At 43.7% G+C, this 27,649-nt stretch overlaps 1 protein-coding gene across 3 annotated transcripts; it reads right to left on the bottom strand.

The window, feature by feature from the left end:
* Positions 1-562: 562 nt before the first annotated feature.
* On the bottom strand, positions 563-9,469 carry SLITRK4 (SLIT and NTRK like family member 4). 3 transcript variants are annotated; one of them, XM_081897239.1, is made up of 2 exons: positions 8,980-9,469; positions 563-5,296 (listed from the first exon to the last, which is right to left on the bottom strand). In XM_081897239.1, the coding sequence occupies exon 2, from the start codon at positions 5,232-5,234 to the stop codon at positions 2,727-2,729; it is 2,508 nt and encodes an 835-aa protein (XP_081753365.1). In that variant the 5' UTR covers positions 5,235-5,296; positions 8,980-9,469; the 3' UTR covers positions 563-2,726. The 3 variants fall into 3 exon arrangements, with proteins under 3 accessions (XP_081753365.1, XP_081753366.1, XP_081753364.1); XM_081897240.1 differs by lacking the exon at positions 8,980-9,469 and adding an exon at positions 8,814-8,933; XM_081897238.1 differs by lacking the exon at positions 8,980-9,469 and adding an exon at positions 7,703-8,115.
* Positions 9,470-27,649: the final 18,180 nt, after the last annotated feature.

Genomic DNA, 27,649 nt, shown 5'->3' with positions numbered 1-27,649 from the left:
ATTATCATTAAAACCCACTGCATATCACCAACTCTGCTAAGTTAGTGATATCTCAAAACTCAGCCTGCACAAATGGCGGCCTACCAAGTGGAATGTGACTCACATGGGATGCACAGAAAACTGCATATCCTTCAACAATTCCATGGAGAAAAGATCAGTACCTAAGAACTGCCCCAACACAAACACAAAAACTGCACCTTGGTCTTCACCAATTGCTTGACTTTGGGATTGAGCAAATTGTTTCTCAAAGGATGATGTTGGACTTCATCTCCCATCAACTCCAGTCCAGGCAGCATGATCAGTTCTCAAGGGTGATAGGATTGGTAGTCCAGCAACATGTGGAGGGTAACAAGTTCCCAGTCCCTCATCTAACCCAACTTTCTTTTTCATTTTGCAAACAGTGGCTAGCTAAATAATGGGCTCAGTGTGTCTCAGCAATCCTCCTAGACCATAGGTAGCCAGCATTGTGGTGCCTTTCGGATATTATTGGACAACAGCATGGCCAATGGCCAGAGATGATGGGAGATAGAGACCAACAACATTGCATGGCTACAGTTGCTCCACTGATTTGAAAGCCAATTGTCCTTTGCATTAAGTGCATGCTAAAAGGCTGTCCTAAACTAGGTTATCAACAGTTCAAAACATACCTTGGTAGCTGCATTGTGCAGTGGTTGATGATGCACACACACACATACATGAATGTGCACTAGAGGCAAAAAGTATCCCTCTTCCACTTACAGAACTTTACTGATCAGGATAGGTTGCAGAACCCTGAACATATTTAGCAACTGACACTAACTAAAGGTTTAAGAAAGCACCACCAAACGACATAAAAATAGGAACACAGACATGCCAAGTGATTCTCGGGAACTGGAAAACAGAGTAGCACTGTCCCTGGGAAATTGCTGTGCACACCCACTGTACATTTAAAGCACACCCACCCAGGAATCTTGGGGACTGTAGTTTACCCCTCACAGAACCCAGCACCATGAACAACTACAGTTCATAGGATTATTTGACCTATGTGCACACGATTTACATGTATGGTTGTGTGCAACCCTCCGAGTAAAGTCTTGGAAAACCTCCTGTTGTTGATTCCAGCCTGAAGCTGGAAAAAAACAACCAGTGATGGTTTACAGACATCTGACAAACTACAATCAACATTACACTTTACAATAGGGATGGGGAAGTCATGGCCCTCCTTTGTTTGATTCCAGATGTTTTCATCATCCCTGTCGGTTTGGTAAATGGTTATGGATGATGAGAGTAAGTCCAACAACATCTGGAGGGCCACATCTTCCCCATCTGCCTGCAAATCTTCATACTGTATACATGGTCAATGGCCAGGGATGATGGGAGTCATAGCAACATCTGCAGGGCTAAAGTTCCCCAACACCCAATCTGAGTAGACTTAAGAACAAAATGAAAACCTAATGGAGTCCGGGTGTTTCAAAACCACTAGCGGCAACCAGAAGCATATGATATATCAAAAGGTTTAGAGCAAATCTACCTAACTCTGTACAATTCTCTTGGAACAAATCTTAAGTAAGATCACCTGCTAATTTCACAAGCGTAGTACAGAACATAATTTTATTATCATTATTATTATTATTCGTCTTAGACCTGATCACATTGACTTTCAAATAAATCTATACATTTCATCAACAGTTTCTGTTTGGTATATTGTTCTTTTTTTAAATTATACTGAATGATTAATGCACCTTTGTGACCAGGAAAACAAATCAGGCATATTTAAATACATATTGAGGAGTACATAATTTTTTTCCTATTTAGTATACAAAGTATTTCATAAATATGAATTATATTACAAAAATAATTTCTGAAACGCTCACACAGCAAGCAATCTTTTTGAAAATTTTGGATAACCTCTAGGGGTTTGAAAGGAGTTTCACATCACTGAGAATGGGTTAACAGGGGTTGAGAAGCCACAGAGTAGTCCCACATCAAGTATTTTCTTCCAATTGTGTACACCACCATTTTTGTTTTGTTCATCAGCTTGGGTTGAGTTGGTTCCATCTTATGCCAATTTGTGGTATGCGTCAGATGGTCAAATTGATTTGTAGGGATGCAATGCATGGTATATTTTAAACAAAGATCTCTGCACAATTTAACATTATAAATCCAGCGGTTTCAAGATGCAGGCCATAAAGGTAACCAATTTTACACATACTATCGACTGTTCTTTCTTTTGCATGCTTTTTAAAAGTTTTTTGTTTTGTAAAAACTTTTTTTCAGGTATTCTCTAAAACAGTGCTGCTTACAACATCACACACCATAGGGAATGGTTATTTCCAGTTCCTCCACCAACTTTTTAATCCATGTGCAGATGGATGACTCAGCTGAGTACACTAACAGCGGTACCAGTTTCGTTCCTGTTCACTTTTGCATTTGCTTTAACAAATCACAAAGTGATGAAGAGTTTTGCAACTAGGGTACAAAACATATATGCCTCTTGAGGTTAAATTCAGTGTAATACGTGTATAAAGCAACACTTTGGCAATAGAGTTTTGCAGTAAACCCCTACAGGATTCCACAGCGCAAGAGTTTCATGAAATAATATCTGTTTGGAGCAAGTTTTATCACACACCCATAAGATCACCTGCCTCTATGCCTACTGGTTGAATATCTATATGGAAATTAAAAGTCAACAAAAGGCACTTGCATCATTAAATACAGGTCCTCTGCAGGATATAAGATTGCATGACCTACATTTTATTCAGTGCTGTTTGTTCTTCAAGGACTTGCAAGTAGTCTGGTGAGCTCTGAAGTTTCGCTTTCAGCTCAAAATATTCGCTCTTTCTTTGCTCAACGACTATTTTGCTGTGATTACCCCCTATTAAAGATTTCTTGTTTTTTCTGTCTTGCTGTTTCTCTGGATACCGTATTTCAAAGCCACTGACCCCTATACTGTTGTATTCTTTTTTACTTTCAAGAAAATTTTGAATAAAGACATTGGAATCCCGTCCTGGGAATAACTCATCAAGTTCGTCAATTGTGCTAAGTCTTTTCCTGCTATCCATGTGCAATAAATCTTTATCCTTCTCACTGTTGTTTCGCAGGATGACCTTCTGCCCTGATGGCTCGGCAAACATGAAGCCTGTTTCTGTTTCCGTTAAGCCACAGGCATGGCTTTTGCTCATCTGCTCAATGGTTTGGGGGATGAAGGCCTCTGCCCCCAGAGTGTCCTTCTTGTTTGACATGTGATCATGCTTCCGAAGCTGAAGTTGCATGGAGCTGCATTCTGGATTCCCCAGACCTTCGTGCTTCACTGACGGTTTCTTGTTGCGACGGAGGACAAAGACGAGAAGACAGAAAGCTACAAAGACAGTCAAAATGAGCACTACCAATATGCTTAAGATGAGGATAGACAATGGAACAGGACCACCTGGAGGACTACGAATGGGGCCCAATGGTGTTGTAAATGTGACAGAGGGTGCAGGACTAGTGAAAACAGCAGACTTCAGAAGTTTGGGGCACAGGATCTCATTTTTTAGTGTCTTCAGCTCCATGTTAGCAAACTGCACGGGTGTCTCACATCTCAGTTCCTTCACCACGATGCCATCATTGAGCTTCTCCAGCCACAGCTTCAAAGCAACCAAATCACAAGTGCAGTCCCACGGATTCCCTTCCAGATCAATCTGTGTCAGGGATTTCAGGTGATCGAGCACACCACTTACAGGCAGGTACATGAAATGGTTGTTTCTCAAGTTCAACCGAGCAAGGGGAGCCCCAGAAAAAATGTAGGCTGGCAGACTCCGTAGCAGGTTGTTGTTCAGGTAGAGAAGCTGCAAGTTTGGCATGAGGTCAAAAGTGCCTGCTAAAATTTCCTTGATGACATTGTATTCCAAATACAGGTACTGGAGATTGTGGAGGCCAGCAAACATTTCGGGACTCAGCCTCTCAATCTGATTGCCGTTTAGATACAATCTCCGCAAGTTTGTAAGGTTGCGGAAAACCTCCCCTTTAATGGTCATGATCCTATTGCTGCCCAGGTGGAGTAAATCCAGCCCTTCAAACTCTGCAAAATCAGACGTATCCACATCCTTAATATAATTGCCATTGACATGGAGTTTCTTAGCATTCAGCGGCTTGGGGGTAAGCTCAGCCAGTGACTGAATATTTCTTTCTTGACAGTTGACACTTAATCCCAAATCTGAAGGATGTGTTTTGCAAGTGCAGGGGTGTGGGCAAGGTGTCAGAGGTGGCACTCTGGTCTGAAAATTTACTATTTGACTGAGATTACGGTTGGAGAGTGATTTCCCAGCGACTATCCCTGAGATCTTGGAAGGGTTTGTCGTCTTGGGAGGCTTGGTTACCAATCTGTGCATGGATGTTTGTGTTGCATGGCCATTAGGTGTGCTGTAACCAGGTTCAAGCTGTGATGGAGGCAGGATGCGCACATCAAAATCACTCCCTGTTCCCATGGAGCACAGCTCTTGCTTGTTGGTTTCTTTCAAAAGCCTCCCATACAAATCGCTGGGAGTCTCGCAGATGGCTTCCCCGATGTAGATGTTATAGGGCATGTTCTCCAGCCATGCCTTCAAAGGCAACAGATCACAAGTACAATTCCATGGGTTGTCCTCCAGCTGCAGCTCGACGATGCGGCCAATGTGCTCCAGAACTCCAATGTACGGCAGCTTCTGTATTCTATTCCCACGTATATCTAGGTGGGTTAGAGAAGCAAAACGGAAAATATTATCAGGAAGGAAGGCAATCAGATTGTCATTAAGGATGAGGACTTTCAGCTTGTGAAGCTTATTGAAGGCTCCTCTTTCAATATATTTGATTAAATTGTAGTCAGCTTGGAGATACTCCAAGTTCTCGATGCCAAGGAAGGTGTCAGCTCGGAGGATCTTTAATTCGTTGTTGTTCAAGTGCAACTGCTTTAACGCACTGAGACCTAAGAAAGCTCCTCCCTCAATGTTCTGTAATTTATTGTTACCCAGCTGCAGGGACACAGCATGAGTAAAGTTAAGAAATGTATTTGGATACAGGAGGAGGAGGAGGTTGTTCTGAAAATTGAGGTGATAGAAATTAGACCAAGGTGGTTTCAGCTGGTTCGGTCTGTAGACTGCAACCTTTTCACAGTTGACATAAAGTACATTCTCCACCGACACACAGGAGCAAACATTGCAAATTTCCACAGATGAGTCAGTCTCTGGATCCGTAGAAGAAGCTGGGCTGGACAACACCAGAAAGAACCACAGAAGCATCTTTTTTGTTTTGTTTTAGGATCAGCAATCAAGCCTACTGCTCCTGAACAAAGACAGATAATCTACAAAAGAAGGAGGACAAAGATAGAATATGTTTCAGTAGTAATAATTCCAGGAATAAAAAATAAAAATAGTACTAATAGTAAATAGGTGAACAGCACACATTGAGCTACTGTTGCTGAACAAGAATAGGTACAGTACAAGGACAACATAAAATGTATTGCGGCAATTCAAAAAAGGGCACAGATGTACCTTGCATTTGAAATTATAACTCTGATCAGTGTCTATCCATCCATAGCTTCAGCCTCTCTTTTTCAAATACACACAATACATGGATACAGTGCATTACTCTGTCTTGTGTACGGCGTGAATACCAAAACAGAATGAGCCCCCGCTAAACTGCATTTCCATTGTAATGTATGCTTAGCATTCCAATGCCGGTCATTTTGCACATAGTGAGAAGGATTTGGATCACGTATTTGGAAGCAATGCATAATCCATTCCAAAGGCAGGAGAAAGAGAGGCAGTGTGTGGGGCGCGGGAGAGACAATCTAGCACAGAAAGGCAAAGATGCAAGCGGGAGTGAGCAAGGAATGAATCTAGGGAAGAGAAGATGGTCATCTGCTCTTACACAATGCTCATTGCAAATGCATGCTGTCCCCCTATTGATTCTGAGTTCTGTGCCAGCCATTGATATGTGCCTCCTGTTCTTTTTTTAGATTTATGCTAAAAAGCCCCCCCCAAAAAAAATGCAACCCAGGAACATTAACTACTCCCCCTCATAACCCAGAGGCTACAGCTCTCTACATTTACAAATTAACAGTGCTTATTATCGGTGTGTGTGTATGCGTGCGCGAGCATCCACCATCCCAAAAGGGCACCTTAATCGGCAGAGCAAACCAAAGTCATAATTCACTAGGCTGAAATCCATCCAAACTGTCCGGCAACTTTTATCATGCAGAACCTTATATAATTTGCCCCAAACCTCTGCATTCTCACAGGAGGTGGATTCCATGAATCTTACACATACACAAACACACACATCTATGGCCTAATCTGGCAGCAGATGTGCATTCAAGTTTTATTTCAACACAGGACCCTGCCTGACCTCCTGGGGGAAGAAGTTGCTGAACCGCATTTGTGACATTTAAACATTTGGGTTGCCTTCTTTATGAAGGAGAGAGAGAGGAAGAGGGAGAGAAGAGAAGAAAAATGAGTTGCAATAAAATAAAATAAAATAAAATGGGTTGCTAAGGAAGTCCAGGAGTTGTCTTGGAGAACAATGAAGATCACAGAATGGAACTTGGGGCGGGCGGTGTTAGAAAAAGAAGGAAGGAGGAAAAGAAATGGGGGAGGAAGGGAAGGCCAAGGAGAATTTGAAGGATGAAAAGGATGCAGAAATCTGTGTCCGGTGGGGAAGAAAGGAAAGTATATGTGTGATTAGACCAAGACAGGAGTGTGTAAGGAAAGTGAGTAAGGAAAAACTGAGCCTGGAGAGAAGGTGGAGGTCATGGGAGACCAGAAAGGAAGAAAAATGGAGAGGAGGGTGGGAATCAGGGATGAATAGGGGTAGAGTGTGGCAGACGGAAGCGGGGGTAAGAGAATCAGAAAGAAGAGTAGAAAAGGCAGGATGGAAGAGGGAGGAACATGCAGGCTCGGATCTTTTGGGGGCGACGGATACAGCGAGGACTGGGCAACGTGGGAGAGGTTGAGGGAGCGTTGGGATTCTTTGGAAGAGAAAGTGGTGGCGTGGGGAATATGGATGATGGACGGAGGTCTGAAAAATTCGTAGAAGGACCCTTCCCATGGCACTGAAGGAGGCCTCTGGGGCAGGATCGAGGAACGGAGAAGCTGACTGCTATGAGATGGAAGAGGGAGGCTATGACTTGAGGAGGAAGAACCCACAGCTGGGCTGCCTTCCGCCTCCCCCCCCCCATCCGAAGCTGGCAGGCTCCCTGCCCGGTTTCTCCCTAGGGACGGCGGCAGCGGTGCGGTGCGGGGGGTGCTCCACCGCAATGCTTTGCCGCAGCCTTGCCGCTCCCGGATCGCCTGCCTCCGGCGTGCGGGCAGCTCCCTCGGGGCGCTCGGAAGAGGGTCTCTCTTTCCACCTCCTCCTCTATTTCATACCCTCGCGGCCCGCCCGGGAGATAGATAGATATATCAGAGCGGAGGGCCGGCGGGGAAACGGGTGGGTGGAAGACAGTGTCAAGCGCCCCCACCCCGTCGCTCCCAAAATCAGTTCTCTCTTTCTCACCAAACAAACCCCTTTCACGTGGATCTCCAGAGGAAATAGGGAGGGGGTGAGACAGAGAACTGCAAGCGAAAGATCCATTTGCAAAGGAGAAACCGTCCCTCTGCACACACTCCCCCCCATTGCTGAAATGCATGCAATCTCCATCCCCCGCGCGCTTTTCTTATCTTGGGCAGAAGCCTACCCCTTTTCTCTCACCCCCCCCCCCCATCCTTACCTTGCTTAGCCGGCTCAAGCTACCCAAACGCGGCTTCTGGTTCCTCTGTCTTTCTCCCCCTTTCTCTGCTATGCAGTTTCTGGGGTTGTCTCTCTACGTGATGGGGACTTGTGTGTGTGTGTGTGCTTGCTTTCTCTTCTCTTCTCTTCCCACCCCAAAACACACACACACACACACACACACACACACACACACACACGAGACCCAAGCAGGCTACGGAGCCCCGTACTCAGCGCCAGCTCTCCATGCGACACAACGCAGGGCACACAGAGAACGAATCGCACGAGCGCGCACCCGCACACGCGCGCACACACACACACACACACACAAACACACGGATCAGGAAAGGAACCAGCTAAACACACACACACCAGCAGGCAGGGAGAGCAGAAGGTGCGCAAAGGCGCGCGCGCGCGCGCGCGCACACACACACACACACACACACACACACACACACAAGCGCCCGGCGTCCAAAACGCACTTGAGAGACGCAGCCCAGAGATGCGCTTAAGATGCGCGCGAGCCACAGGCTACAGCCCCAGTGCAAGAGAAGATACGCGTACGCACAGAAACAGGACCGACAGTCCTCCATGCAAAACTCTCACATATACGCCGAGCTAATGCAGGGACACGAACCGTGGAGGGGAGGCGAGGAGACATTGGCGCACGCGCGCACACACATACCCCCCAAGGTTACACCGGTAAAAATATATATCCACACGTTGCACGGGAGGATCGCGCGTTCTCACGACCGCACGGCCTGGAGAGAAGGGCGCATGGTGAGCCACACGCCGCTGGAGGTCGTGCACACACACTGCCACCCCCTGCACACTCTCTCACACACAAAAGCCGCTTATCAGCAGGTCCACCTAGACGGCAGCCCGCGGCTCTAGGTCCGTCAGTCCAACCGCAGGAGAGTTTCACGCACTCTCCCTCTGCGCTTTGAGTAATCCTCTTTTGCATAAAGTCCAGAGAAACCTCAAGACCCAGAGACCTCGTCCACGCAACCGAATATACTTCTTATACTCCTAATAATAATAATAATAATAACTCCACTCCCCCACACCAGACACCTCTCTCTATCCCTTAATACACGAAAAAAGACGAATACCTAGTTTGGCGGGGAGGGAGAAGCAAAATAATCACAGGCACAGATCCACCCCTGTCCTCCATACCAGTAAGAAATACGCGCCGCTAAACCACCCCACCAACCGCGCCGTTCCTAGCTTGGGTGCTTTTTTGGCGGGGGAGGGAGGGAGGGAGAAGTGCCACCGTACCTTCGTCCAGTTTCCTACTCAGCCAGCTGGAGATGGTGGAAATAAAAATAAATAGGAAGAAGATGTGGGTGCGGGAAAGCCCTTCCGGAGCCCACCGCTTGCCTCCTAAACGAAGCTGCCTTTAAGCGAGGAGTTGGGATCCCTGTCGCGTCATCCCGAGATGGATCACTGGAGGTTCTGATGGAGCTGGACCCCCCCCCCCAACGCACAGAGAGCGAGCGATGCTCAGCGTCCAGGTAATGCAGAGAAGAGTGGAAGGCAGGCGAGGCGGGGGGCGAACGAGGAGGAGGAGGAGGAGAAGGAGAAAACGCTTCTAGCAGTCCTTCTGACCTAGGTGACTAGTCCGTCTTGTTCTCGGGGGGCACGTTCTTGAGCTTTAAGGCTTAGTGTCTGCACCGCATCTCACTAGAAAACGAGGCGGGGTCAGTAGTGATACTGGGGGAGAGAGGAGGAAAGGAGAGCGTGAAGCCTCTGCTCCCATTCCCAATGCTCAAGAATTTAACACCCCTTCCAACAAGCTGAGAAGGGCGGAGCAATTCTGCAGACTTCGGTTCGCTGAGAATACCAGCCGCTTTCCTATTTCCCAATAATAACTTTTTGAAAAATCTCTCTCTTTCCCTTTAAGAAAGAGGTTATCTGTGCAAGGAGGAATATATATACACACACAATATCAACACACACACATTCATATATATATATATATATATATCCCACCTCTCGCTCTGCTCTTTATGCCTAGGCAACAGCTGCAATATGATGGGGGGGGGGGCGGGAAACCAATTATATATTATTTTTAACACATAAATATACAGCTTCTCACTCTCCCCCCTCCTTAGTATTCTTCATCCCCTTGATGCAAAGTACAGTCAGCTCATAAGGGGACCACTGGTTTATTTTTATTTATTCTTCCCCTCCACCCCACATATTTTTGCTTTGCACGCTGTAATATGATTTAAAGTGGCAATGAATATCTCCCGGAGCACCGGGACAGATTTTTCCCAAGGCAGGAGAAGAGGCAACTAGTCCAAGCAGAGAGTTTTTATTTAGAGATGTCAGATTGGAGAAGGGAGGGGAGGGAGGGGGGGTTCTGAAGATGCAAATGTGCACTTAAGCCAGGCAAGGGGAAAATTGAGGGTTTTAAAGGAGCAGAGCAACCTTCCTTAACCATTTAGCCTTGCAATCAGCTCCACACTGACAAATGGGTTCATGTAACTGATATAATTTTGGGATGCTGGTTTGCATTAGGCAGGGTGGCCTGAGAAAACTACCATTGTTTGGCATACATAATCTGCATAGTATTGTAAATCCGCCAGTGTTTTCTTAGCACGTAAAAGCATAAGAATGCCATACCAGGCCAAACCAAAGGCCTATCCCTTTCTACATGCTTCCAGAGTCTCTTACAAGGCAAGCTGTTTATTGGGCATTCATCCTGATTTCCTTGCGCAAAAGCTCAAATGGGGTTAGGCTATGCCCATGCTTTACTGAGCATTTGCAGGAAGGTTATACAAATTGCTGGAAACCAGGAAGAGGGGAGTGCTCTTGTACTCAGGTTTCCCACGGGCATCTGGTTGGGATCTGTAAAGAAAGGAGGGTAGACTAGAAGTGCCATTAGGCTGATCCAGCCTGATCTTCTTATGTTCGCTATGACACTGAGCATGCAAACTGATTTGCCTGTGTTGTGTCTATATATCTTCTAGTTCATCATACTTCCATTCCACATTTGCTCACTGCATTTCCCTGTTGCATTCCTAGCTACAAAAGGTGCATTGCTGTGGATTTGTTCTGAATGTGCAACAGATCACTTCAATCCACTTTAATTGTGCAAACCTAAATTTTCAGTATGTGCTCACATCACTTCCACAATATACTGACTTCAGGGAAGCCTACAAGCCTCACAGTATGAAACTAACCCACCTAGGCTAGTTGTCAGTTTCCAGCATCCAATACTCATAGATATACTGCTACTGATCATGTATCACTTTTGACAGCTGTTAATAAACTCTTCTTTTGAATTTCCAGGAGAGGAGCTGCATTAGTCCATTGTAGCAAAACAACAACAACAAAGCATCTCCGGGCACCCTAAAGGTTAGCAAACCTATGGTGGGTTACAGTTTTGTGGATTAGGGCTATGTATACTCATAGGGTTTGAAATACACAGGGTTGAGGTTTTTGACAGAACAGTTTTGTGCAGAGCCTTTGAAATTGAGCATACCTTCATGTAAGGAAGTTGCCTACAGTGCATTGTCCCAATACATGTACATGGGCATGTTTATGAAGTAGTGCAGCAGCGTCACCTCCACACCCTGCAAACATTGGTAGAAATGACATAACACCTCACTGCACATGCACATATGTAGTTCCTTTCTTTTAAATGTGCACCTTTGGATATTCTAAGTACTCAGGGTAGCATCAAGGCAGACTTGAGGGGAAGGTAGGCAGAGTTTCTGTGTTCTATAGAGATTCTCTCTGTGTGTCCAGTTTGGGATGGGATTTAGAGTGTGTGTTCTTGGTACTAGGCAATCGGGGCAGATTAGGGATTCTGCTGGTTCACCACCCACCCCACTGCCCAGCAGTCTCCCTGACAGAGCTGTCAGAGCTGATCTTGGAGGCAGTGTTGACGACTCCCAGACTGCTGGTTTTGGGGGACTTAGCATCCATGCTGAAGGCCCAAAGTGATTAGCTCTGGGGTGGTTCAGGACTTTATGGCTGCCATGATAACCATGGGGCTGTCCCAACATCATCAGCCTAACGCATGTGACAGATTACACTCTGGATGTGTTTTCTCAGCTGGGCAGGCAGAAGGTGGGGGATATTGACATCAGTCCCTTGTCATGGTCAGATCACTTCCTGCTGAGATCTAGCCTTTCAGCAACTTCCCCCCCCTATGTAGAGGCAGGATGACGCACCCTCAAAGGCTGCCTCTACAGCAGCCTCTCGGCAAATTGGGGGTGCTGCTCTTTTCTTCCCACTCCATGGGAGGAAATAGTGGGCACTGCCCTCTGGGGTCTCCTGGAGTCTACACCTGCCTGGCATGATTCAGAGTAGCTTCCCTCCCCCCCCCCCCCCCCGCTGCCATGGCCTTTGAGTTCCAGTTCAACCATTGAACATGGTTGATTTGATTTCCCTCCCCCACTTCTTCCTGATGCAGTGGTGGGGCTACATTTTGGGAGCCCTGAAACTTGAATGGTTATGAGGGCCCCTTCACAACCAGCAACAAGATCTGGGCAACCACTTTTCTCTTCTTCAGTGGGTTTTTTACAACAAGCTTTACAGCATCTGTGCTATTGACTCTCAGACTTTGGCACTGTTGAAATATATACAAAAAAAATAAAAAATAAAATAAAAATTGAGTTCTACAACTCAAATGGGGCCTCCTAGATGGCAAAATGTTAAGCAGTGTGGGCATGACTAAAATTGCTTCCGGAGCCCCTGAAGCTCAAGTTTTATTATTTCATAGTAGATCTGCCCTGTCCTGATGTAGAGCTTCACTCACCTCTTAGTCCCTGGCAGGGAGGTGCCACTTTGTGGTTTGCCTTAGGTGCTGAAATGTTTTCTGCCAGCCCTGCACCAGGCTCATGACCCTTACTTGCAGGTCACAAACAGGGCTTCTTAAGGATCAGACAGGCTTGTGTATGTTTGCTTCATATCTATGGTCAACCAATGGGTGCATTCAGACATATTGCATTAATTTTCCTGATTATAATGCAAGCGCTTTTGTCCCATTTTCCAATGTTCCTTTCACTGCGTGGTACCTGTTGTGTTACATAACTGTGGCTTTTAAAGCCAATATACTGGCATGTTGTGCTAAATTTCATTCACATCAGTGGGTGTTGTGCAACACAACAAAGTCCTTTGGGCAATGTCACTATTCCCCCACCCATTCCATACATGTCTGCTTCTGTTCTCCCATGATTAAAACAAGGAGAAAGAACCATATGCTAATATACTGCCCCACATTTCATCACTTTACTCCTGTTATTTTCTGAGTAAAGAAGGCTGAAAATGATTTTTTTTCTAGCATCAACAGTGAAATGAGCACTAAGCATGCATGATATTCCATTAGTTTTTTCAGAAGTGGCTTTTACGTAAACTCAAATAATATGCAGGAAAAAAGAGGGAAATGGAATGTGAATGCAGCCAATGATTGGTGGTAACCATTTTTTTCTATTATGGGACAGAGAGGATACCACAGAATCATAGAGTTTGAAGGGACCCTGAGGGTCATCTAGTCCAACCCTCTGGGATTCAGGAATCTCAACTAAAGCATCCACAACAGCTGGCTGTCCAACCTCTGCTTATAAACCTCCATTGAGAGACTGCCACCTTCCAAGGGAGATGGTTCCATGGTCAAACAGCTCTTACTGTCAGAAAGTTTTTCCTGATGTTTTGTCAGAATCTTCTTTCTTGTAACTTGAAACCATTAATTTGAGACCTACGCTCCAAAGCAGGAGAAAACAAACTTGTTCTGTCTTCCATGTGACAGCCTTTCATATATTTGAAGATGGCTATCATATCTCTTCTCAGTCTCCTATTTTCCAGGTTAAAAATAACCAGTTCCATCAGCCACTCCTCATCAGGCTTAGTTTCCAGATCTTTGATTATCCTGGTTGCCCTCCTCTGCCCACGTTCTAGCTTGTCAATGTCCTTCTTAAATTCTGGTGACCAGAACCGGAGACAGTGCTCCAGGTGTCATCTGACCAAGGCAAAAAAGAGTGGTGCTATTACCACTGTAGCCCTCCTGTTGCTGGTGTGTGTGTGCATATCCTCAACCATCAGGTGGAGACAATGGGCTATGAAAGATTATACTATAGGAACATCTCCAACTTCCTGAACTCTGGGCATTGTTGTTGAATCAAAATAGCTATGGAACTTGCAGTGATAGCCACCAACTTGAATGACTTAGAGGGTTGGGCAAATTCAAGCAGGACAAAGTGATCAACGGCTACGAGTTATGCTAACTATGCTCCAACTCAGAGGCATAAATGCTTCTGAATACCAGTTACTGGAAAGCACAGGAGGTGAGTGCTCTCAGGTTTGGCTCTGCTTGAGGGTTTCCTACAAGAATCAAGGTGGCCACTGTGAGAACATAGGGCCATTGGCCTGATCTAGCAGGCTCTTCTTATGTTCTTACAGTTGGATTGGTCAATACACAAATTTAGGAAGAGCTCTGCATCTCATTCAGACTCCTGTTCTTACAGTGGCCAGCCATATGCCTATGGGAAGCCCACAAGTGGAACCTGAATGAAACAGCACTCTCCTCACTTGTGATACCCGGGAAATGTTATGGTGGGGCATCGTGCTTCTTTCAGTGGAGACACGACATAGCTATCATGGCAGTTATCCCTTACCAACCTTTAACCTCCGTGCATTTCTGCAATGCTCTTTTAAAGCTGTCCATGTTGGTAGCCGTCACTACATCTGGTTTGTTGTGAAGCAAAGCATATATGCTGCCCTGAGCCTAGCTGAATCCTGGAACATCCATGACAAAATAATTTATAGTTAACAAGTCTGTAACATCTTCTTCCTGCCAGACGGAGCAGTAACAACTGCTCTCCTCCACAAGCAGCATCTGATATTACAAAACTCAAAATGCCTGTACAGAAAAGTCTTGTCATGATTCTTCAGATGACTGGGCATGTCCTTTCTTAAGGCAGCGAGGGAATGGTCGCCCCGCCTCTCAGCCCTTCGCTGGATATGTCAAGTCAACTGCCTGTCGGAGTTGTAGAATGAAGGAGGGAGGGAGGGAGAGAGAGAGAGAGAAAGCCAGCACAGAATCTGTCTTTGCACAGGCAACCGTTTTGAAGAACCGATGTGAGGGGAAGCAGCATGAAGCTGTAAATACATGGAAGGCAGAGCCGCTGCAACCGAGCACTGTGCCAAATAAAGCAGAAGAAATGCCGTCAAATCTGCGTCTCCGCATGGTTCCAGATTACTTCCAGCTAGCTTCCTCCAGTTTATCCAGGAGACCTCTCCAAGCTACTGCGAGTAACCCACCGCCTGCATCAGGGAGGCACGCGTCAGCCAAGAGCACATTTCTCACTGCAGTCTCCGAAGGCTGAGGCTGGTTCCTTGTATAGCATCCATTATTCACAACAAGTTGTTTCCTTTGAAGTCGGATACAATTTGACAAACAGAAACTGCCATTTATGGGCATTTCCCGCTTCCTGTAAACATAACCTCAGGATTTCTTAGGCCTAGAAGGACTCAATCTACCCTACCTGGGTTGTTCCAGTATTGCATCAATTTCATTTTTCTTTTTAAAAAAGCTACACAGAATGTGCACAAGAGCCAATGTGGCTGCTTGAAACCAGACACTGCAAAACCAGCATTAGGTGTTGGCACTATCTGCCATGTAGGGCCCTTGCTGTCAGTCTCCAAAGCCCCTTAATCCTGCTACTTCTCCTCCTCCTCTCAGTTGCCTCCTCTTTGCACTCCTTCTTCATACAATTAAGGAAGGAGTGAGGACCAAAGTCCTGAACCTGACAAGCTGCATTCCCTTCTCTCCTCATTTGGCTATGTAAGCTTCTTAACCGGAAACCTACAGGGCTCCCTGATTATTAACATCTACCCTGCTACCTCCACCTTCCTTCCTTCCTTCCTACCACCCCTTGCCTCCTGGGCTGATTGGAATGCTTTTTTTTTTACATCTGTAGTATCATTTCAAGAGATGATTAGCAAGTGTTAGTCATCACACCCTCTCCTGTGATTGGGCAGTGTTGCAAATAAGATTGGTTGGGCCTCAGATATCTAGCTGTAGCTCAGTGGAAAAGCTCAGGGTTGTTGGTTTCTTGCATGCTGAAAGTCTCTGATTCAGGGTCCAGGATCTCCAGGCAGAGGTGGACAAAAATGCTGACATCTGGAATCTGAAGGTCAGGTGCCAGTAGGGATGGGCAAATTAACAGAGGCTAGGTCAATTAATAGTTATTAGTTAAGTGGAGCTTCCCTATTCAGACCCAAGATACCTCTGAGTCATGGATTAGTCATTCTTGTCAAAGTTGTCTAAACTAGCCACTAGCGATGAGTGAAGCTGAAAATTTAAGTTTCTCTCAGTTTCTTATTTTTTCTAGTCATAGGTTTAGCTCAACACATTTCAACATCAGCTTGTGAATTAATTTTCTCATGAAAATTCACCACATTCTCTCATAATGTACACAAATGAGTATATTATTTTCCCTAATATAATGCATTTTTGTATGTTACCTTCACCATTAATTGCATTCGTATGCACGCTTTACCCTAGCTTATGCATTTTTGTAATGCATTGCTTGACTGGAAAACTGCATTGCAGAATTTGGAGAAGTGTGAATTTCAAGTGAGAATTTTGGTTCTCATATTATGTTAAATAATTTAAAGATGTATTTTAATTAATTGATGTCTGTTTTTATGTATATTGTGTTGTTTTTATGATGTTAGCCACTCTGAGCCAGGCCTCAGCTGCGGAGGGTGATATACAAATAAAAAATAATTATTATATATTATTATTAAATGGATTGAATTTCTCCCCCATCTCAAGTCCAGTGGAAGGAGACACAACCTAGCAAGATAGACCGATTGTTGCAGAGTGCCCTAGTTCAGCCAGAACTCTGTGTGTGGTTTAGCTTTGCTTCGAGCAGCAAGAGTGTCATGGAGGTGGGAGAGAGAAAACCTCTATGGTGGAATCCAGTGATGATTTCAGCATGTGCTAACAACCACAATCAGAAAGGTGCAACCCATACAACTGGGTAGAGAAATTTTGTTTTGTCCTCAGGGCCTGATTCCTTTCTGGTGTGGTCTGTGTGTCACATGCTAGTGGTGGGTGGGGCCATAGGCAAAGTGAATCATAGAACTGTAGAGTTGGAAGTCACCCCAAGGGTTATTTAACCCAACCCCCTGCAATGCAGGAATCTCAACTAAATAATTCATGACACCTTAGATATGTAATGAAGGTGCCAGGTGAGCCTGCTTGGGGAGAGCATTCCGCAAAAAGGGAGCCACTGCAGAAAAGTCCTGTTCTCCTGATGCTGCTGCCCTTGGGACCTCTTGTGGAGGGGGCACATGAAGAAGGGCCTCAGATGCTGATCCCAGGGTCTGGGGATGAAATAAATAGAAATGAGATCATTTAACAGACCTTATTTGACAGCTTAAAACTGAACAAGATAGAGAACAATGCTTATAACAGAAGAAGAAAAAATAGTATACAAAACACCCATACACTCCAAATCCATCTATTCTCAATAGTTTGGACCCCAAGATCAATTTTCAGACATTCAGGGTTCCCATTCCACCTCTGCAGACACTCCTACTCTGGCTCTCACCCAGACAGCAGCGTACATTCATTCTGGCTGAGGACTGCAAATAAACCTTCAGAGAGCAAGGGAGATGGCACCCTTGCCCTTGGGGTGACTTCTGAATTGGGGACCTTTATAGCCTTTTCTGCAAGCTAAAGATAAAGGGTATAGGGGAGAAACTTGCATTTCAAAGGGGATGTTTTAGAAAGAAAGAAACAGTTTTAGCATAGAACTGGTGCTGTGTTCTCAAAACAAACAAACAAACAAACAAACAAAAAACGATAACAACCAGAGTGTAAGGACATATTCCAGGCAGGCAAAAGCATGCAAAGGGAGTGCAAAGCAAGAATAGTGAGGTGTGGGAGGGGAAAAAAGAGAGTGCTGAGGAGAGGGTGCAAACTGGAGGGTGGGACAGAGAGGCATTCAGGGCCACATTTGCCCATTACACCTGAGGTTTCTGACCTCTGCACTAACAGATCTGGTAGCAGAAAAAAAGGGAAAGACTGTTGCTCAGTGTCAGACCATTTGCCTTGCATACACAAGGTTCCAGGTTCAATTCCCAACATCTCCACGTAGGGCTGGGAGACCTTCCTGAAACCCTGGAGAACCATTCCCAGCAGAGGCATTTTAGGAGCAGCAAAAAGGATGTAGAATGGAGCACTAGAGGTGTCACCTCTCCCAAATATTAGCATCACACTTCCGAAATTTGAGAGCCCAAAGTCTGCCACTGCTGCCGGCCTGTGTAGACAATGGTGCGCTAGACAAACCAACAGGTTTGTCTCAGTATAAGGCCTCTTCCTATGTTGCTAGTATGAGACACCTTCCAATGTGGTGTTCTAAACTAAAGCACTCTTAGTAACGTAAGCCAGACTCATGTGCTTCATTAAACCTGCTGTTTTCAACCAGACTTGTCAACTGACATGTTTGCTATGATAATCTGCTTGGAAAATATACTGTGAGCCTGAGACTTGTTGCTTCCTTTAAGGGGAATTAATGTTGCAGGGATAATATTCACAGAAAAAAAGTAAGATTACTGCCAGGGCTGTTTGTACATTGCTCTGCTTTAATCTTTTCCTCTCTTGCTTCTGGGTTTGGGAGGTTTTTTTATTTTATTTTTTCAAGTTGCCCTAATTTTGTCAATTTTACATTCTCTATCAGTTACAGTTAGGTCCTCTAAAATCTCTTATATTTGGCAACATATTTTATACTCCTTTCTTTTTAAGTGCAGTTTTGCTCTCCGAGTGAATTTTTCTAATGCATCCTTAGGGGTGATATTTTTAAAATCTGTTTCCAGCAGACTGGAGAAACTCCTCTACCCCACCAATGACCTTTCCAAGAGGGGTCAAAAGAACCTCCCTAGTCAGGGATAATTGACTTAGCTTTGAATTTGCTTTGAATGCCCTCAGCAATATTCTCATGTTCCTAAATCTGACTGGCTGCATAGTGTGGTGGCATCATCCAGTCTGATTGTCTAGCCTATTAATCATGGCATTCTTGACTGGCTAGGTTTACCCATGCCTAGAAGTTTGTTTTATTTATTAAATGTCTGTATCACCTTTCTTCAAATGACCACAGGGCAGTTTACAACATAGAACACAAATGTCCACTGCATATCATAATAACTATACAACATAAAGATCAAAAGAATCATAATAAGGTGAAGTACAGAATAATATGCAGATTCTCTAACAAGAGCAGAAAAAATAAAGGGAGGGGGAAATCAGTTTCAGGGTGTCTTAGAATACAGAAAAACAGTGCAGAAATATAGAACCTTCTTTCTGTCCAAAGCCAGCTCTCAGTACCAGCCAATGACAGGCCCATCCAGTTCTCACCTGAGAGCTTTCTTTTCCCCACCTGGATCTTCACTTCTCTCCCTCTCACTTGGGTCCTTTCTCCATCTGACATTCAGAAGACATCTTAAGGCAGCCCTGTTCAGGGAAGTTTTTAACGTGTGATATTTTACTGTATTTTTGGTTTTTATGGAAGCCGCCCAGAGTGGCTGGGGAGGCCCAGCCAGATGGGCGGGGTATAAATAAATAAATAAATAAATAAATAAATAAATAAATAATAATCAGCCCCATGCACAAGAGTGCAGTCCCTGGCCCCCAATGGCTAGAAGGAACAAAGGACAATGTCCTTTGATGTCTCCCCCAAGAAGTGACTCCCATCACTGGGCCAAATAGCTTAGTCGGTGGCAGAGCATGAGACTCTTAACCTCTGGGTTGTGAGGTCGAGCCTCATGTTAGGCCAAAGATTCCTGTGTTGCAGGGGGATTGGACTAGAGGATCTTCATGGTCCCTTCCAACTCTACTATTCTGCGATTCTGTGATCCCACTGCCTGCAGCAACGCCTAGCTTTTCTCTCCCCACCCTTCAATGCATCCTTAGTGTGAATCAAATCCAGTTTGCCTGTTTCTATGCAGCATCAGCTAATTAACACTGTTCTAAAATGAGGGTAATGATGGCAACTGAAAGAAGTGAAGAAACGGGGTTATTCACCCCCAGTGCTGAGAGACTGACTGCTGCTAACTCTCCCGTTCCATTAAAGCTGTGGAGCAGAGGGAGAGAAGTGAGGCAGGGCTGTTTCACCAGCTCTGCTGGGAGACCAGCTGTCTCTGGCCTTCCCGCAACTGTCACATAGTGGCAACCATTCCAGCAGGCTACTGGAAGCACTTCCATACAGAGCTCAGTTGGTAGAGCATGAGACTAGATGACCCTCGTGGACTAGATGACCCTCTATGATTCTATAATTCTAAATTTCATCATAAGTGTCATTATGAGAGTGGTGACTTTAAGAAGTGGTGCCAAAGCTTCCTCTTTTTCCTCCTTTCTACCAAACTTTTGTTCCTTGTGTGTTATGCCTGAGTGCAGGGACTGTCTTATTACTAATATTATAGATTTATAATGATGATGATGACACATTTATAAGGGGCAGATGGGGCTCGTCCACCTGGGAAGTTAGCCCATCTAGTTGAAGGAAAACTCTGATCCTGAATCTCCACTGCCATACGGGATATCTTCTGGAGTATAAAAGTCTTAGAAGTAAACCTTACAGAAATCCAGGGTGCCTACCTAATGGCGCCTTGTTATGCCTCCTTCTGGCAACTCCTTCAGCCAGTCTGGTGCCAGACATCTTGCTCTGCTTTCCTTTGGACCCTCTCAGCAAGGCCAAGAGGGCTGTCTTGTCATCCAAACAGCTCAGGAACTCCATACAGACTGTCCAGGCTTGTGCCCCAAGCCTGCTTACGCAGCAGTTTGGCTTCACCCTCAGAGGCGTACTCCATTGTCTCTCTCGAGACAGGTGGATGCCAACATTTCTATCCCGTTGTTTGGCCAACCTGGGCTTACGATGTTTGAAAACATGATTATAAAATACATAGTAATAAAAACAAGCATGTTAAAAGCAATTGTCAAAACACAGTAAAACACATTTAAACCAGTGTTAAGGAATAACAGCCTAGTGGTCAGCTTTGCAGCTTAGCTTTCAAAGCTGAATAATGTTCATAGTAGAACTAGTGACATTAATGTACCTGGCTATCAGGTCTTTTCATTTCAGTGGGTCTACTCAGTGTAAAACTCTTTTGGTTACAGCCATCTATATTCAGAGACCGTATACTTCTGAACACTGACCGCTTGGTGAGAATGACAGAGAAGAGTTATTGTCTTCATGCTTTTTCAGTGGGCTTAGTAGAAATATTTGGATGGTTTGAAGTAGAAATATGGGAGAAATCTGGTAAAATTTCACATTTAAAGCTAAACTTGCCACATCTGTAGCATTGTCTCCACTGACTGGCAGCAGAGGAGGAAAAGAGCAGAGAGGTAAAGCAATGGCAGAGAAAGTGACTGGTTACCTGTTTTCCTGCTCCTCATTTGTGGAATGCCCTCCCCAGGGAGGCTAGCCTGGCAGCTTCACTACATATCTATCAAATAGCCACAGTTCCATCAACACAACAGGGGTTAGAATTTAAGACAGAAGCACTATCCCTGCATTCAGGAAAGCTAAGATGATAATCCTCATATCTGAATACACCTTTAGTGAGTTTCATGTATGCAAACTGAGTGGGAATTTGAACCCTGAGCTCCCACGTCCTCGTAGTCCAACACTTTAAACACTGGCTGCTGTGGCAGTGAACTTTGTGAATCAATTCTACATTGTTTGTATGTGTTGGGGAAATGCCTTTTTCTTCTCCACATCACCTTCATTGGCATCTGAAAAGGTTTATGCGCAGTGGTCCTGCAGTGACAGTATTTACTCCCAGTGTTCACATCAGAAAGGAGTTTTTCTTCATAAGAAAATGTAGAGAAGGAGGCCTCATATTTTTCAGAGAGAGATGGGGAAAATAGAGGATCTCTTTCTATCATTTCTGTTCTTCTTTAGTAGGTCAAAGCAGGCAGCCGATTACCTTCCAGTGCTGCCTTTGCCTTGGGAGTCTACTGAGGTCTGACAGTGATGTCTTCTAATTGTTGTTTATAGTTATTAGGAGACCAACATTCCCCTCACAGATCTTCAAATCTCAGAGTTCCCTGGGAAGAGGAACTGATTGTTAGTGCTTTGAAGGGAATAAGTGTACCCTAGCAACTCCCAGCAATCTTAACAAACTACAGTTCCCATAATTCTTTAGGAAAAGCCATGATTGTTAAAGTGGTATCATGGTGGTTTAAATGCATAGCGTGGATGTGGCCAGTTTAAACATCAGACTGCTTGCTGCTGTAAAGGGAATGAATTTTGATGTATTTATTCATACAGTATAAGCACACTTAAATATTTGATATTTAGATTTTAAAGATGATATGTATATATTTTTGAAAGAAAAACAGACTGATATTTAGCATGGTTTTTTCAAAAAAAGATAAGATTGAACAGAACATTAAAGTTTCATTTTAGAAACGTTGAAAGGTTTATATGAAGTGATATGGTGCAATATATGGTAGTCTTTCTAGTACTTAGAGTTTCTATGGCACATGTATGTGTACTGGCTCCAAATTTTGAAATTTGAACGCTTTCAGAATTCTGCAATGCAAACTGTTTTTGGTATTTTAAAAAGGACTAAATGTTGCTCTTGAACAGGGGTGGGGGACTTTTAAGAGCAGCACTTAAGACTTGGTGAATTCTAAGCCAGTAATATCAAGCATCATTTTGCTAAATTACAGAGCAATCCAAAAAGCGACGGGAAAGGGTGGATGGAAGCTACAGGAACTGCCAAAAATCCTAAGCTCTACCGGGCTCATGCTGGCACAGAAGAAGGGAAGGAAGGATGCAATTTCTTTATTCTCCCCTTCCCTGCTTTGCTCCCCCCATTCTTCTTTAAGTTTTCCTTTCCATAGGTCTGTTTGCCAGCCCCGGGCCTGGCATATACCCTCCTTTTGCCTACTATGGGAGCTAGTTGAGGGAATGGCAGTTACTAACAAGGATGACTAGATTCTCGATTCACTGGTAGTTTGCCTCTGAGTACTGACTGTTGGGAATCACTAGCGTGAACCATGCTGTGGACGCAGGTTCTTAACTTTCTGTTAATAACATAAGAACATCCTGCTAGATCAAGTCAATGGCCCATCTATGTCAGCATCTTGTTTTCACAGAGGCTGACCAGATGTCTTTGGTATATTGGTAAGCTTGATCCAAGCAGCTGGACATCTGGTTGATCACTGTGAAAAAAGGATTTAGGACAGACATCTCATTGGCCTGATCCTGTCCATTCATTGATGTTCTTATAAACAGGAGGACTCAAAACTTCTTCCAGTATTCCCATGGAACTTCTCCTTTCTGTTTTCTCAGTTGACAACAAGGACGTTGTAGAATCCACAGGAGCCAACTCCTAGCGGCAGAGGGGTCTTTAGGGGCCCCAACAAAATATTTCAGCCCCCCTGCAGTTGATTGGCATTGGCATTCAAATGGTGTACATGCACTTCATCATGTGATCAATTATATGGAGTGGAACTTACCACCGATCCGCCCCCCCCATATTTTATTCATGTTGGCACCCCTGTCAGAATCCTATGATCCCATGAAGTCAGGGAGAAGCAAAATATTAAACAGCTCATGTGTACAGACAAAGGGGGGGGACACCCCAATGGGTTTTAAGATTCCTTCTTCCTGTGCATGTAGCTGTGTCCGTGTGGGGTAGATCACCCCATTATGGTTTTCTAAGGCATTGTTTAAAATTTAATGATTCCAGCTCTTGAATTCAGACAACGCAGTAATAGTTTATTCATGCTTGGGCCATGGGCCATTCACATGTCAGATAAATAGGTGCAATACAGGAACCGACAGTATAAAATACTGCATAAGATCACATTGCTACCTAGAATCATATACAAAACCTACATCTTAAAAATACTACATAAATCACATGTAACTTGTATTATTAAAAGGGTGAAATTGAATACAGATAAGAAACATTAGTTATTAAAAGATATACCGTAATGGTAATAAGAGCATCCCCAAAGCAGTTGACTGCAATCTCATTAATAACTGTTGCCTGGATTTCCTTTGCTGCTAGGGCAAAGAGAGAGACCTTGTGGGTTGCCCTACAATTGGTGTTCGACAGAAGGTAGAAAGCCGTTTCTGGAATGGTATTGGAATATAGATGAGGCAGAATAGATCCCAGAAATTTAGTTCTTGGTTCAGAGTAAAGTGAACAAAAGAACAAATAGTGAGGCAGATCCTCGTTTCTGGGCCCCTGGAAATACAAAAGTGGAACACCAAGGGAGTATGAGAGTATCTGCTGTCAATCATGGCTGTAGGCATCATTTGGAAGTGAAGGACTGTAAATACTGAATTCTAACAATAAGGAGGTTTTTGCCAAAATTTAGCTCTAAGGGATGTGTATTACGGCTTAATATATAGGTTTATCATTGCCCCTACTAAATCACCCGCACCAAAGCTACCTAGCAAATCACATTCTCCCATCCAGTGGGAAATAGATATAATTCTGAACTTAGCTAAACATTCGGACCAGTGGCGCTGTTGGAGAGAGACAAAACAGAAACACATTTGTGCTTGCTCTCACAGGGTATACTTAATTGAAAAAAACATTATTTTTAAGAAAGAATTTCTCGTCTCTTGCTTAATTTGCAAGCATGGCTGGTTCATGGGTATTCCTGAGGCAGGAGCCAAGAGAAGCAAATGAACCAAAAAATAAATTACACTTTGAGAAATCTCTGCGCTTAGAACATCAACCTTAGGGATAGGGTTTTTGGAGACATGCAAATGATAGTTCTGCATAAACATATGCACAGCACAGAATACCTGGTAGATTTTTTTAAAGTAGCTACCTGACTGATGGTGGTTCAGAACTCTTATATCTGCAGGTTGGAAAGAACCCTCCACCCCCACTCTTTTTCTTTTATGCATCTCTCTCATGCATATTCAGTTTAAATTAGAGTTAAGGTTGAGCTGAATTTTCCTTCTAAACTTTTTAAAAAGTTTTTAAACTCTCAAGAAACATTCTTCCCCACATAAAATAAAGCCTGAATGTGAAAATAAACATCACTTCTCTGGGCATGATCTCTCTCTCCCTCCCTCCCTCTCTCTTAAAAAAGAGAGCTAAGGTTGCCTTATTTCCCCATCAGCTTGTTAGTTGTTGCTTTTTTTAAAGAAAACAAGTCCTCTCTTCACAGAAAATTGTCAGTGTTTTAATGTGCATTTCTCCTAATGCACAATTTACCAGTACTGTATGCAGTTCTTTCTAACACTTTCTTTGCAAGCAATTTGCCCTAACATTATAAACTTTTGTATGTTATGTTCCCTAACATATACATTTTAAAGCACACTCTCCCCTACTGTATGCTTTGTAAAACAATTTATAATGATTTTAAGAATGAGATAATATTTTTTGTAGAACAACAACTGCGATCAGATTTTTATCAAACTTTTATTTAAAAGAACAACAACAACAACAAAAACCCCACACCCCAATCCCTATATAATTCCAAATCTGTAGACCTGGTACAATATAAGATCATCATGTACAATGGAAAATGAATTTTTGCAGTTGATTTATTGGATTGTATGACAATCAGCAGGTACTATCGTGAGAAAAATATCAAAAGTATTAAAATCATTGAAAGATTATTTAAAATACCAAATTGTGAACTTCTAGAAAGGCAACTTAAATATAATGCAATACAAACCATCATTTAATTGTAAAAACAATTTAAGTATTCCAAATTGCTGTAATTGGGGTGGGAACCTATTTCATTATTCTTGTCCTGTAGATATGCTATGAAATTTAACCAAACCCATATGAATTTATCAGGGTTTTTTGGGGTATAATTCTAGGTTTGTGCAATATCCCACCCCCCCATAACAGCTATATACCAAGATTTTTGATGCCAATGTTTTAAGGTTGCTCCTTGTAAGTTATTCCAAGTGATATGTAAAACCATTAAGAGATGTCCTCTTAAGTTCATTTCATTGAGTAGGATATCTGCATTTTGATTAAGGTTTAACAAAAGGAAGTGTGGGGAGCTGTCCACTGGTGGTTTTACAGTTTTCTGTATTTCATTTTTTTAAAAACCAAGGTTCCAAAATTTACACATATGTGCGCAGGTCCACCACCTATGATAGGATGTGTCAGGTAGGGCCAGCCCACCCATGAGACAAGGCGAGGTGACCTCAGGTGGTAGGATCCACAGGGGCAGCAGATCCAGCCTCCAGTGAATGTGTCGCGCACTGCTGCTGCCCCAGTAGGAGCAACAGCTGCAACACATTCCTTGGGGGCTGTATATTCCACCTCCATGGCAACTCCCTCCCCCAATACCCTCTAAAGTGGCCTATTGAGAAATAGGAAGCACAGCGGGTCTCCTGCCACCTCAGGGAGGAAATGGGCAGGAGACGCCCTCTGGGGTCTCCTGGGTTCTGCACTTGGCCAGTGTGATTCAGAACAGGTCTTGATTTCCCTTCCACTGTTGGGTAAGGTTGATTTGATTCTCTCCCTTGTTTCCAAAGTAGATCTTTATTCCTCAATGGAAGGAGGTGGGGAGACATCATTCTGTGGTTCCCCTCAGGTGCCAAAATGTTTGGGGGCCGCCCTGGTGGCAGGATCTGTACAGCCACTTGAGCACCTTAGATATAATTCAGCATTCATTCCAGACAATTGATCTGGAATTATGTAGCACCGATGGGCAAGTTTTAACTTAGACTCTTTAATCTGCTTAGAATCCCTACTAATTATCAGTCTATTCCAATGTATTTTCCCTTCTGTTGCCTCGTCTAGATCTTCCTCCTACATTGTTTTCAATCCCATAAGATTCCCCCTATTTACTGCAATTAAAGCAGGATATGGCTTTGATGCCACCCCACCCCAGTCCATCCTAGAAAAAAATGATTCAGAGGCAGAAGGAACTTTTAACACCTATTCTTTAATATTGAGTCATGAAGGGAAAGCACACTATTGTCTTAGAGGAAGAGTGGGTGTAGTCTAGAATGCATTTTTGTGCATATACTTTAATTGGAGATCTGTGTAATGAATTTTTGAGTGCAAATTTCCAGGAATTGCCAAGCACTGTTGAGGAAGGAAGGGTGAATCAGGTAGCTTTGCAACAAGATGTGAACCAAGCCAGTTTCTCCCCCTTCCCTGCTTAGGTTGCTTATTGATGGAGGTGATAGGGGACCACAGGACCCATCATTAACCATACTAGCTAAAGGGCCTGGCTTGTTTCCCAATGATGGAGGTCTTCCGGGGCAGAAATAAGTTTTAATAATAATAATAATAATAATGTATTCTTAATAAATGATAAAAATGGAAATAAAAAAACCTAACATATACTGATACAAAAAGAAAAAATACATATATCTCCTATACTACAAACACAAACCCTGCATACCCCCGTGACTTCATTCCACCAAGTGGCTTCCCTCCACCACTACTCAACTTCCTTTGGTTCAAATTTGAATATTGTCATTGCATTATTTGGATAATACATCTCTTATAACCCTTTCTAATTATTGTTCTCATCTATACTTTACACAACAACATATTCTTTTTGGAGCAGTGTTTTTCCATATAGTCCTCAAAACATTGTCATTCTAATCTTAATTTTTTATTTGTCTGAAGTCTTATGGCTGCTGTTAAACTTCCTAATTCTATAAATTTGCTTAATTTACATATCCAATCATCTTTTGTGGGAATCATCTCCCCTTTTCATTTACTAGCAAGGGCTATTCTGGCAGCTGCCATGGCGTATGGAAAAATTGTTTTCTTTTCCTGTGGGAAACCTAATTAATACCTTTCTTTTCTATGGGGATTTTAAGCATCTTTTTCAACCCTTCATGTATGATACCCCCCAATTTTTAAAATCTTTTCGCAGCTCCACCAAACATCAATCATTGTACCTTTTGCTTTAGCACATTTCTAACACAGATTGGACTTTAATTTATAGATCTTTGCAAGTTTTGACGGT

This window comes from Podarcis melisellensis (genome assembly GCF_964234715.1).
Source record: "Podarcis melisellensis genome assembly, chromosome: Z".
Lineage (NCBI taxonomy): Eukaryota > Metazoa > Chordata > Lepidosauria > Squamata > Lacertidae > Podarcis > Podarcis melisellensis.
Note: the sequence above shows the minus strand (reverse complement) of the source record. Positions and strands in the feature narration are given on the sequence as shown.

Bases quoted from the DNA above. Each gene is read 5' to 3' on its own strand.
- SLITRK4 (XM_081897239.1), bottom strand. From the start codon at position 5,234: ATGCTTCTGTGGTTCTTTCTGGTGTTGTCCAGCCCAGCTTCTTCTACG.